Genomic DNA, 12959 nt, shown 5'->3' with positions numbered 1-12959 from the left:
AGAAATCTGCTGTTGTGCCTGAGTGTTGGCCAATGTTTTATTGTCTTTATTCTTCCAAATATGTGAAGTCACTTTTGCATTTGTACCTTTAACACCTTTAGTACTCCTACCACCATTCTTACCACTACTATGTGATTGAGACACCATAGGTACCTTGGCACTTGCAGATGGGGTACGTGCCATATTCCCAACATCTGTAGTAACCATATCAACTTTCTCATGTTGCTTCTTAGCACTCTGATGATCTGCAACCTCCAAAGCTGACTGTTGTAATTGAGATTCTGCATCATGCTTCCCATCACTCACCTGTCTCTCCTTTCCATGTCCTTGCACATTTACACTCTCACTAGCCTGCTCTAAAGCATTCTCATTAGGATATGTAGAATTAACTGAGTGATCCTACACATCATTCTTAACAGATATCTCACCTTCTTCACCTTGATCACTCCATAATACCCTGTCCATACTTTTACCACCCCCGTCTGTACCTACAACATTAATAGGAGATTTTGAAGGACACTCTTGGCATGACTGAATAGTAGGCACCACCAAATGCTCTTTAAAATTCTTCTCCACCCAAGTTTTAGTACCTCCAGGTGACATCCTGTACTTGTTTGGAGTAAAAACCTTAACATTCATATTAGATTGCTTCAATAGGTCTTTAGAAACTATAATTTGAGGCTCTTGTTGATCAGTCACCTTAACCAACTCCTTATTCACATTCCTAACAATCAAAGCATTCCCCCATTTTCTGCATGCATATAAGAAATACTCAAATTATTTGGCACATCATTGCCATGAACATGCATTGTATGAGATTCAGGAACAGACTTTGGAGTTGATGGAACAGTGCCATGCACCCCATGCCCATTCACATCATGGCCATTCTCATTATTCACACCATGCACATCATGCAAACCCTCAACATGCACACCATGCACCTCAAAAACTCCATCCATACCATGCACCTTCTGAGCTGCAGGATCTGTAGCATTTATAGATTCTGCATGCATCCCTAATTCTTGACCAACCACTCCATTCACTTCAACAACATCTCCTGTATCCTCATGCTCCAAAGCTGCATATTTATTTGCTGTATTAGCAGAACTTTTTCAGTGTTCTTAGCATTATGTTGTCGAGTGTTTCCTCCATTGTCATTCCTATTTCCTCTTCCCTTATGAGTTTGCCATTGCTTACCAACAACTATTCCACTTGGCAACACTTTAACATCTCCTCTCCAAAAATTCGGATTACCATGAGCATTAGCATTGCGGTTCACTTTGTTTGCAACTGCAACTTACTTTCCCTTGTCTTTCTCCACATTATCTCCACCTTGAACTTCTTTAATCTTGTTAGTTGGATCCATATGAGTATTCACCACCTTGTTAACTCCTTCATTTTGTGGATACAATTCAGGATGCACTCTCTAATAAGTATCCATGTGATGACTTTGCATGCAACACTCACTACAATATTTGGGCATATAGTCATATTGAATTTTCACCCAACGTGACTTAACAGTTCCATCATCATTCTGAACATCAATCTTTACTCTTTTAGGGTGTTCTTCCAATAAATCCACCTCTATCTTAACTCTAGCAAAACTAGGCCTTGTCTTGTTCTTTGTAGCTAAATCAACTGTTAATGGCCTACCTACAGCAGTAGCCAAAGAAGAACAGCACTTCTTCAACAAATAAATTTGGTGCAAGAGTAGGAAAAGAAATCCATGCCATAGCTATGCTTGTTTCTTCTTCCGGGGTAAACCATGGATCCTATTTCAATGTTCTCATGGGATAGGACAAATTCTAATCCTTAATCCAAAAAGAAGGTTTAGATAACAATGTTACATAGTCTTCCAATAGATTACATCTAATGAGAACGTGCCGATTGCATAAGAAACCAATCAAGGGGTCTTGTTTTAACTCACATTGCTTGGGAATGGCCATGCGAAGTGCATGAAGATCATTCCAGCCATTAGTAAACCTACCTACAATCGCATATTGCAAGTTTTCACGTAAAATCATCTCTTTAATTCCATTCTTATTGAATTTCAACGTAGGTTCACCTTGTTGATAAATTAATGGGCGATAAGGTATCTTTTGAAGAGGCTGTTTTGATGTAGATGCTTGTTCCATGGTTTGTTGTAATATCTTTGCGTAATCTAGGGTTGGAATAGGTGTTGTAGAGGTTTGGGGTGGCTGGACAACCTCAGAAGGAGGCTGTCCAGTGGCCTGAGCAACCATGAAAAGTGACGTGAAACTCTCTCTCTCTAAGTCGCCGTCGCCAGGAGAGAGAAGCTCTCTAGGATTCACTGTCCCTTTCCAATATTAGCCTTTTAAGTATCATTACTTGTCCTATTTTTTTTTTCATAATGTGTTAAATGGATGGGGACTTTTTTTTTATAATGTGTTAAATGGATGAGCACTTTCATATGATATATTAAAGTGTTATTATAATGTTTAAATAGTGATATCCTCTTTTTATTTTTTTATTTTATTAATTTATGGTTTTGTTAGATAAATATTGGCCTTTTAAGTATCATTACTTGTCCTAAAACTCTTTTGATCACGTGTTCAATGAATGAGACTCTCATATGATGTATTAAAGTGTTATTATAATGTTTAAATAGTGGCATGTCCTTTTATTTATTTTATTTATGGTCTCTTTAAATAAATATTAGCATTTTAAGTATCATTACTTGTCCTAAAACTCTTTTGATCACGTGTTCAATGGATGAGGACTCTCATATGATTTATTAAAGTGTTATTATAATGTTTAAACAGTGGTATATCCTTCTTTATTTTATTTATTTATGGCTATGTTTAGATAAATATTGGCCTTTTAAGTACCATTACTTATCCAAAAGTTTTTTGATCATGTGTTTAATGGATGAGAACTCTCATATGATGTATTAAAGTGTTACTATAATGTTTAATTAGTGGTATGTCCCTTTTTTATTTATTTATGGCTATTTAGACAAATATTGGACTTTTAAGTACCATTACTTGTCCTAAAACTCTTTTGATCACGTGTTCAATGGATGTGGACTCTCATTTGGTGTATTAAAGTGTTATTATAATGTTTAAATAGTGGCATGTCCTTTTATTTATTTTATTTACTTATGACTTTTTAGACAAATATTGTCCTTGGTGTATACATAATATGTGGAAAATTATTGACCATGCGTGAAGTCGAGCCTAAATGATAATCGTTAGCTATTGACGACGGTCGGTTTATGGTATACTTATCCACGATCCCTTAGATTTGTGCAATTTGGGGTTTGTGGTTTAATCTTTTTTTATTTTTTTGTCCCTACACTCTTCGTCATCATTGTGAAGATCATCCTATCACCTTGCTCATAGAAATCCAATTTCAACATTTTGAGGTCTCCTCTCATTTACCCATGTAATCACCACCTACTATAATATATTCTCCAATCGACGCTATAATAAATCTATAATAGACTACGACTATGGTCTATGACTGCAATCGACACCATATTAAGTGGTTAGGGGCTGATTTTCCGATAAAAAAGCCAAAACTTTCGCTGGAAAAAGGGGATCTGAAAAGTGGATAAATCGGGAGCTTTTGGAGGGATTTTTTTTTTTTTTGGGTAATTAAAATGTTGGGGGTTGGGGGCCAAAGCATAGTTTTCAAAACTTTGGGGCTACAATTTGACACAAAACTATCTGACATGCTGACGTCATAAATGGTGGTTGTTCCACCAATTTTTTAAAACTTGTAACCTTTTGGCAAAATGAGTTTTCAAAGTGGCCTTTTGGCCAACAGCCCCATGCTAGTCAATATAATTCAAAGAGAATCAAAGCAACTGTTAGGAAAAGCAGATTCTACTCTTCACTGTTTTACGAAGTTTTACTTGTTTTTTTCTTCCTAACGACTAACCGCTTTGCCTGCCCACTTAATTACTGGAGGGACTAAAGGGATAAAAAGGCACATAATTGAAGGGCATGTTGTTGTCATTAGTTAGTGGGCGGCAAAAGGATTAAGGAATTTTAAGAAAGCTATATTGTCCGGTTTTGCATATGGGGGCATTAGGAGTTTGATACAAAAGTCATGTGTATGTTGATTAGGGGTGGCACAGTTTTAGCCAACCCAAAATCCAAATCGACATCCGAACTTTTTAAATATTTGATTTGGATATTTAGATTATGGATTGGACTTCGAATTTTATTTTTAAAAATTTATGGATTTCGGATTGGATATGAATTTAGTACTATGGATTTTTTGATATCCGAAAATCCGAAATTTTTATACCTTATATCTAGTCCTACCTATATCACATGTGCCCAGTACTAATAAGTCTAGTTTCTAAAGGTCCAATAGATTAGTACCTAAGGCCCTGCCCATTAAAATATTAAGTCCAATATACAATTCTTTACTAAATCAAATATAATATAGGATTTTGTTACTTCTCAAGTCTTAAAGGTCTCACGTTAGTGTCACCCACGGCAGAGTTCTTTATTATTTTTTCAGATGAATACTTAGATTTTATTTTGTTTATTTCCACTTTTCTAGAATGTTTTTATTTGGTATGAATTTACTATGTTGGACATGAATTGGATTTGTTAATCCTAATTTGAACTGGAATGTTTTTTTTACTGAGTAATTAAAATTTAGATTTATCTCTGTGGAACTAACACATAAATTTCGTTCCTAATAAGTTTGCCTTAAGTCTCAAGAGTCAAATCTGAAAATCCAAAATATCCAAACCGAATAATCCGAAATCGAACTTAAAATATCCGATCCAATCTGAACTTATTTGAATTGAATTTGGATTGTAATTTCTTCAATCCGAAAACCGAATATCCAAATAGAAAATTTCATATCCAATCCGATGGCCCGAACGCCCACCCCTAATCTTGATCCAAAAACACCAGAGCTGTTTCATTATTAAAATACGCTTGTCCCATAATTCAGTTACTTGTTCAAGTTTTGACAATAGTTGAGCTACTACGCAGCCTAGATTTTAGGGCATTACTTTTATAGCATCTTAACTCAACTTGCCTCACAAGGTGTCATTTGGACATTTTTGGAGTTGTTCTTCTTGGAGTCGTCTTTGTTTTTCTTTTTCCTTAAATAGTTGACCCGAAAATAGCAATAGATCAATTGAACAACAATTCGAACAAACATGACTAAAGTTAGACAAAAATGACTGAACTTTAGATTTGAATGAATTTCACGTGCATGAACTTCGGCAAACATGGTTAAAGTCAGACAAAAATGACTGAACTTCAGCCACATATAATTGATATTCAAGTAATAATGGTTGAACTTTGTGTCTGAAGTTAGACTTTGTCAAGACTCATTTCAAACACATATATCTGAGTGGATACACGTGCAAAAGAATTTTAAAAAACGGACACAAATTAAATGGCAACATCAAAGTTAAGTATATGGAAAAAGCACTTTGCCCGATTTAGGACCCGTTTGGTCATAAAAAAAAATCATTTTTTTGGGGAAATATTTTCACTTTATTTCGAAATTAACGTTTGGTCATGGAAATTCCAAATATAACTTGAAGTTATATTTAGAATTCGAAAAGCATCTAAAAATCTGTTTTTTATTTTTTTTTCACTTTCAGTACATTCAAACAATCAAATATTCTTTGCAAATATTATAACCAAACACAACTCTATCTTCAACACCAACTTCAAAATTCCAAATAAAGTGAAAGATATTTGTTTTTCATGGCCAAAACACCTACTTAAACTAGTAACATCATGGATTTATGACTCAAACTTGACCTCTTGGCTATGACTTATGAGACTGCTTTATCAACTCCCGTCTCTTGGGTAATTTTCGATCAGAAACCATTTAAGTTGAGCCAAATTCCACTTTTTTTTTTCTAAATCTAAAAGGTCCGAGCAAAAGAAAAGGAAAGTAAAGAAATCAGAATGGTTTTAGACACATGCATGAACGACATGTACAAAATAATGTAGAATAAAAGGATAGAGTATAGTAACTAGCTAGTAACTATGGAGTCACACATGGCTAAGTGCCTAACCTACTTCCTAACTCATAATTTTAGTTCTATTTAACGGAACAGTCATTTCAAACAGAATTCGTAAAATTGAAGTGTTTTTTTTCCTTTTCTTTTTGAGCCCATCGAAGCAACTGATAGGAAAAGCAGACACTACTTCTCACTGTTGTAGGAACTTTTACTCTTTGTTTTTGCTTCCAAACGAGTAACGACTAACTGCTTTACCTGTCCACTTAATTAGTGGAGAGACTACCTAAAGTGATAAAAATATAATTAGTGCATAGTTAAAGGGTATGGTGTTGTCATTAGTGGTCGGCAAAAAGATTAGTGAGTGCTAAGAAAGCTATATTGTCCGTTTTTGCACATGGGGGCAATAGAAGAGTGGTACAAAGTCATGTGTATACAAAGCATTAATCAAAGAATTTAATTTATATATACAGATAATATAAATAATTTTTTCATTAGCCGTATATTTTAAGGTGATGCAGTAAATAAATTGTATTATTTTTCAGGGTATAATCTCACTTTTATGGGTTAAAAGAAAATCTCACTTTTATATATAAATAAAAAAGTTACCTATAATTATGAATTGATAAAATAAATTTCTTTTTATAAGGTTCGTATATAAAAATTAAACTCTATCATTTAAAAGAAAAGAAATACTATTATAAGAGTTGAATTATCTTTGAAGACGGAGCTAAAATTTTGAGTGTATAGATTCTGAAAAACAATTGTTGATGAAGTTATTGGTCCGTCCCTAGTGACCTCTAAGTACGACACCTGTCACTTGGCCCGTATAAAATGGCACATGCACTTTTTGTACTCATCTAACGTTCTAAGTTTCAAATTATAGGTAGTTGCACCGTCCCGCTTTTGTACGTTTGATCTCATGCTATTTGGAGTTTTTAGCTGTGAATGTGAAAAGTCTACGTGCACCTGGATGTGGGTCCGAGGTAGAGGTGGACATAATTCGGGCCAATTCAAATCGAAATTTGAATTTTTAGAATTTTTTGTTTCGATTTCTGGATTATGGATTGGATTGCAGATTTTATTTTTAAAATTTATGAATTTTGGATTGATATGAATTTAGTACTATGGATATTTCAGAAATTTTTATACCTTATATTCTCCTCTACCCATATTATATGTGGCCAATAGGCCAATGATACTAATAAATCCAATTTCGAAAGATCTAATAGATTAATCCCCTATGAGCTACGACCCTACCCATTATAGTAATAATAAGTCCTAATGCAGAATTTTCTACTAAATCAAATACAATATACGGGTTTTCTTACATTTGGATACGATCTTATAATTATTTTATCTTGCACTGCCTAGAATGCTTTTTGCACGGCAAGTGATACTGTGTCAGGTGATCGAACTAGCTCAAGTTATCTAAGAAATTCTTTTCTTTCCCGTGTTCTTACAATTACAGAGCAATTAAGAGCTAGATTTTCCTCTGTGGAACTCACACTATAAAATATCATTATGCTGAAGTAGAGGAAGATGTAGTTTTGAATTTATGCTGAAAGTATCTTAACTCCATTGGCTTTTAGTTCTAATTTGGTTTCATATTATGCTAAGATATGTAACTTGATAACTGGCACATGAATTTCGTTACAAGTAGGTGTCTTACAGGCTCAAAAGTCAAATCTGAAATATCCAAACCGATAAATCCGAAACCAAACACAAAAGATCCAATTCAATCCGAGCTTATTTGGATTTGATTGTAATTTCTTCAATCCGAAAACCGAAAAATCAAACTGAAATTTTTATATTCAATCCGATGGCCCGAACGTCCACCCCTAGTTCGAGGAGCAACCCTTTTTTTTCCCTTCCTATTTTGTGACGTACTATCTACAACAGGGTCTTCTAAAGACTAAAGTGAATTGTAGAGGAGGTATTAAAATGCAACATTTATGTGTAGGTGTTTTACGGTAGAACCACATGTAGAGGAGGTATTAAAATGCAACATTTATGCGTAGGTGTTTTACGGTAGAACGACATATTCTACGTATGGACTCAAGACGAATCCGATTCAAAAAGAGCTTTTTTTGCTGATTTTCCTCTCTCTATATAAAGTCAATCCCAGTGTTGGGCAGAGTCCATTGTCAAAGGATCGTTTCGCTGGAATGCTTGCTTGAATATAGCTACTCCATTAAAAGGCTACGTATATATATATATATATATATATATGTGTGTGTGTGTGTGTAAAATTTAAACAAAAATTAGTAGGTTTACATGAAATCACATATTAATTTGTGGATGAGCGCATGCTCGATATCAATGTTAGAAGTTCTGCAAGATCTTATTCGAAGTGTGTGTTACCAAGGTCACAGTGTAAGTGATACCGTTGCTACCTTTTTTAGGGCACCCAATGATACCGTTGCTATCTTTTTTTTAGGGCACCCGCTTTGGAACCCGACAAATGTTCTTACCCAGTTCCAATACGTTCACTGAGATATCGCGTGGTTAAACTTTCCCGAAAGCGTATGTTGACGGTGTTGGATCATCTACAGCATTCTGGTAGGCATGGTAAGAGAGGACGCGTAAATCGTTCACTACCAAAGACGGCTCCACTTCCAGGCTCGAACTTGAAATTTCTATTAAAGATGAAGGAATACTTACGGTCTCACCATAATGTTTGCAGTTTGTTGATAACTTTAAGCTTGTGTAGATGCTAATAAGAAAAGATACTTATCTTAATTATAATTAGCGTAGTCGAAATTTCGTTTAAGCTTTTGGTTTTTGCCTTCAATTGATAGATGTAAGTATTGACATGTTAGCAAGAAATGAACTAAATGACATATGAAGTCAATTTAATTATGATTTATGTGGGAATACAACATCATTGTAGTACTAGTGTTTTATATCTTGACCAGATAGGGCATTTTATTGCTTGTGCGGTAGGGAAACTTAATGTTCTGTCCATTTTTACTCAATTCCTTAATTGGTCCCTCTATAATTTATAGTAGGTATACGACGGCAAAGAAGTAAAGGAAAAAGCCTTTTAGTGTTGTCATGAACGATTGAATCTGTATGCAAAGGGGGTCTTCTTTGTCTAAGTAAAAACAACCAACTAATTGTGCGAAGACCAAGGGATATGATGGGCAGAGGCGGATATAAGATTTGAAACTTGTGGGTTCCCAGCTAGCAATGTCTGTTATTACTGAGTTCTTAACTCAAGTTTCTTAAATATTTGAAGGGTTTCACATTGTAAATATAAGGTTCTGATAAAAATTGTGAGTTCCCGCAAACCCACACCCAATGGTGTGAATCCGCCCCTGATGATGAGATGAATGAGATTCTTTTATTCTGAATAAGATTTTTTGCGTTAAATTCACGAAAATAGAGAATTTTTTAGCAGAAAGTGCTTCTCCCTTAATGAAACCTTATATAGTGAAATTTAAATTAATTAAATTAGTAAGTTTCGAATATCAAATGATTAAACAAAACAATATATATCGAGGGAGATTGAAAATAAGAGTTTGACATGGCCTTGCGGGGACATTAATTATGGGTCAAAGAAAGATATAACTTTATGTGCCCTATTAGAACAGCTTTTGTGTTAGAGGACCACCTAACATGAAGGTGAAAAGTCGAGGGAACTAAAGAGAAACTCCACAAAATTAATGTAGGATCAATTAAGTCAAAAGATAACCTTTTAGCATAATCATCGGAAATCTACAGGAAAAATCATTTTGTGCCTGTGTGGTTTTGAGATCTATTAGAAGCTCTACTTCATTAATTATGGTTATGGTTTATACTGAAGAATCTTGTGGCAGAGGAATAGTTTTTCACTATAAGCAAGAAGTTTTGACACGAAATCCACTGATGTGAGACGGATGTGGTAATATATTGATATGCATGAACAGTAAAAGCATGTGCTGAGGCTGCTAAATTATAGACAAAACTAGGTTTTGGTATATTTAGTATTCATGCAATAGTATGTGACACTACATCTCCTAGAGCAGGAGGATGAAAGTGAAGGGTGAATCCAGAGAATGGTCATCAGTCAAAGGATACACACACATAAAAGAAGGTATAGAGATGACACACTAAGGAATGTGATAGGATATTACAATTCCTCTACCTTTAATCAGATATCTCGCGTTTGAATTTTGGGAATGAAGAACTTCTATGTAGAAAGCGTTTTACTCCATATTAGATCTGCTCTACGTGAATTTAAATTAGTCGGGCCAATGAACTTCGCATATGGGATTGTTAAACAAGAAAAAAGAGTATGGAGATGCCATTGATTTTGGTAGAGACCTTGAATCATTTACATACACATTACTCAAGGGAATATCTGCTTGTTATCTTGACTAGTAACTAGTTAGTAAGTATTTCCAATAATCAGCTGTCTTAATCCTTAATAAGTTTAGTGTATTGTCAAACTTATAACTTGGTGAATCTCAGACTCAAAAGTCTACCTAGGAGATGATTAGACCATCTCACTTTCTCTTCTTGCACCTTACGTCAGATGTGATAATTTCTACTCGACAAATGTTATACAACGATACATCCATAGTAACTACTACTTTCGTTCAAATTTATGTGATATAGTTTGACTAGACACGGAGTTTAAGAAATAAAGGAAGACTTTTGAAACTTGTGATCTAAAATAAGCCATAAATATTTGTGTGATCGTAAATCATTTGATTAAGGGTAAAAGGAAAGTTTCAAGTTAAATTATTTCTAAATAAAAAAATATATCATTCTTTTTGGAACATACTAAAAAGGAAAGTGTGGAGAGTATTATATTTGGAATATGTTAAAAATCAATATAACCATTTACACCAGGCAATCTACTTTACACAAAATTGGAAGCATAGGCTATTCATCCTTCAACTTGTTTCACTACCTTTGTCTATTTCCCTGGACAAAACTGTTAAAATCCGCACCAGCAGACATCAAACTCTGATTTTCCAAACAAGAACCAGTGGCAGAATTAGCAAAATTTAACATAGGTGTCGACAACATTTGTGAAGATCCACATGACATGTCAAAATATGGTTGAGAATGAAATGATCTTGAAGAAATGTAGCTCAAATTTGCACCAATATTCTGATTTGCAATAATGGAAACTTGTGGAATATTAAATGACTTAAGCTGAGGGGGATTGTGCCATTGAGGAAGTTGTCCTGAAACTAGAAGTGTCTGCAAAAGTGGCCCTGCTTCAACAACAGCCTTCAATAGTTTCCCTTGTTGTGGCAAAGTTTTCCCTTTTACAAAACTGTCAATAACCAAAGTGGCATTATCAACTTTTGGGGCCATTTGAGGGACACAATTGTCCAATAATCGGACGTTACAATCATTAGCCAAAGGCTGGTTCATGTAGGCTACCGCATTTGAATCAGCCATGTTGTTGTTGGAAAATTCAGGAGATGAAACTGTATCGAAAAACGAGTCGATTGGAGATGAATTATGTAGGCTGTTGGACTCAGTTATACTTGAATTTGCTTTTGTGACCTTTACAAGAGGACTATCAAGTTTGTTGAGTAGTTTCTGAAGTTGATCTTTTGCTTCATCTCTTTCTTGACAAACCATCTTCAATAGTTGGATCAATTGTTTTGCATATTCATTGTTCTTTTTCATTTCTTCATTTTTTTCAACCTGCAATTGTTCTAGTTCAAGACTTGTGTACAAAAGCTTCTCTCTCATTTCATCCATGGTCTGCAACATTTGATCAAAAACCCAAGTCAGATAATTTGAGTTATATTTCTACTCACATAAAATTAGTAATTGAAACACTTTGGATGGAATGATAAATATCACAGTTGTTAATTTGTTTTATAATTATTCCAGGAATAGAAATTCAAAGTTAGGAGAGATATTGACAACTTAAACAGGAAATGGAAGGTCATGAAAATATCCGTGTCAAATCCAACACTTTTAACCTTACTAGATAAATAAATTTAGGAGAAAGCATATGATTTAACTTGAAATTTACTTATTGGTTCTTTAAAAATGAAATTCTACTACTCTATGAAGTCTTCAACAGACATGTTTGGAATTAGGAGAAGGGAAAATAAGCAAATACACTCCTCAACTTTGCGATTGAAATCAGATATACCCTTCTTTGAAAAAATGGTACGTATATACCAAACACAAACTACAATAAGTCTAAAGACACAAAATCATTGACTGTTAAAAAGGAAAAAAAAAACACTAAAGAAAATGCAACACTTTATTTACTGTAAATATAAGATTGAATAGTGTTCATACAAAGAATTCCTGATGTGCAAAAAAAAAATAAAGAAGTATTCACCTCTTGGTAACTCCATAAAGAAGCCATTTCTTCCATTATCTCTCTAACTCAAAGTTAAGTTAAAAAAGAAATATGAGAAATAAAGAAATGAAATCTTGAGAAAAAATTTAGATGGGAATGAAGGGGGAGTATTTAGGATTGGTGGGGTTGTAAGACTTATATAGAAGGAAGGTACCCAAAAAAAGACAAAATAAGCTCCAGAACAGAGCAACCAATCCCATCATAAACAAACAAGTTAATTATGAAAAAACCTTCCAAAAAAAAGAAAATTGGAAAAACAAATTGCTAAAAAAATATTTTAAAAATAATTTTTCAGAATTTGAAAATAATAATAATAATAATAATAATAAAAAAAAATCACGGACAAATGCCAGTAAGAATTCTCCTTAACTCTACTGTCAATTCTCTCTCCAATTCGCTCTCCTTCCTTTATTGTACGTGTAATTCATATGGTAATGATTAAATTCAGTTAGGTTTTTTCCTTAAAATATTTCTAATTTGAGATAGAGAGAAACGGTTCTTTTCCTTTCGTTTCTTTTCCTTTCTAGGTGATTATATATTTATAGAAGCAAACTGTTCTTTACATGGTTTACTCTGTTTAACATTTTTAGTTAAGCCGGTTCAAAAGAACAATATAGTGGACAGTAATCAAGAAGTCATAATTTGAGTTATTACCTATTTACT

The 12959-nt window shown here is 34.0% G+C and overlaps 1 protein-coding gene across 1 annotated transcript; it reads right to left on the bottom strand.

The window, feature by feature from the left end:
- Positions 1-10736: 10736 nt before the first annotated feature.
- LOC132599610 (uncharacterized) lies at positions 10737-12702 on the bottom strand. The gene is made up of 2 exons (XM_060312927.1): positions 12276-12702; positions 10737-11680 (listed from the first exon to the last, which is right to left on the bottom strand). Exons 1-2 carry the CDS (start codon positions 12309-12311, stop codon positions 10865-10867), a joined length of 852 nt encoding a protein of 283 aa, XP_060168910.1. The 5' UTR covers positions 12312-12702; the 3' UTR covers positions 10737-10864.
- Between the last annotated feature and the right edge of the window lie 257 nt (positions 12703-12959).

The sequence above is a fragment of the Lycium barbarum genome, chromosome 6, assembly GCF_019175385.1.
Source record: "Lycium barbarum isolate Lr01 chromosome 6, ASM1917538v2, whole genome shotgun sequence".
Classification (NCBI taxonomy): domain Eukaryota; kingdom Viridiplantae; phylum Streptophyta; class Magnoliopsida; order Solanales; family Solanaceae; genus Lycium; species Lycium barbarum.
Note: the sequence above shows the minus strand (reverse complement) of the source record. Positions and strands in the feature narration are given on the sequence as shown.

Excerpts from the sequence above, each read along its gene's own strand:
- LOC132599610 (XM_060312927.1), bottom strand. The coding sequence starts at position 12,311 with ATGGAAGAAATGGCTTCTTTATGGAGTTACCAAGAG. Across the intron at positions 11,681-12,275 it reads CTTTATGGAGTTACCAAGAG|ACCATGGATGAAATGAGAGA; the intron begins GTGAATACTTCT and ends CAAATGTTGCAG.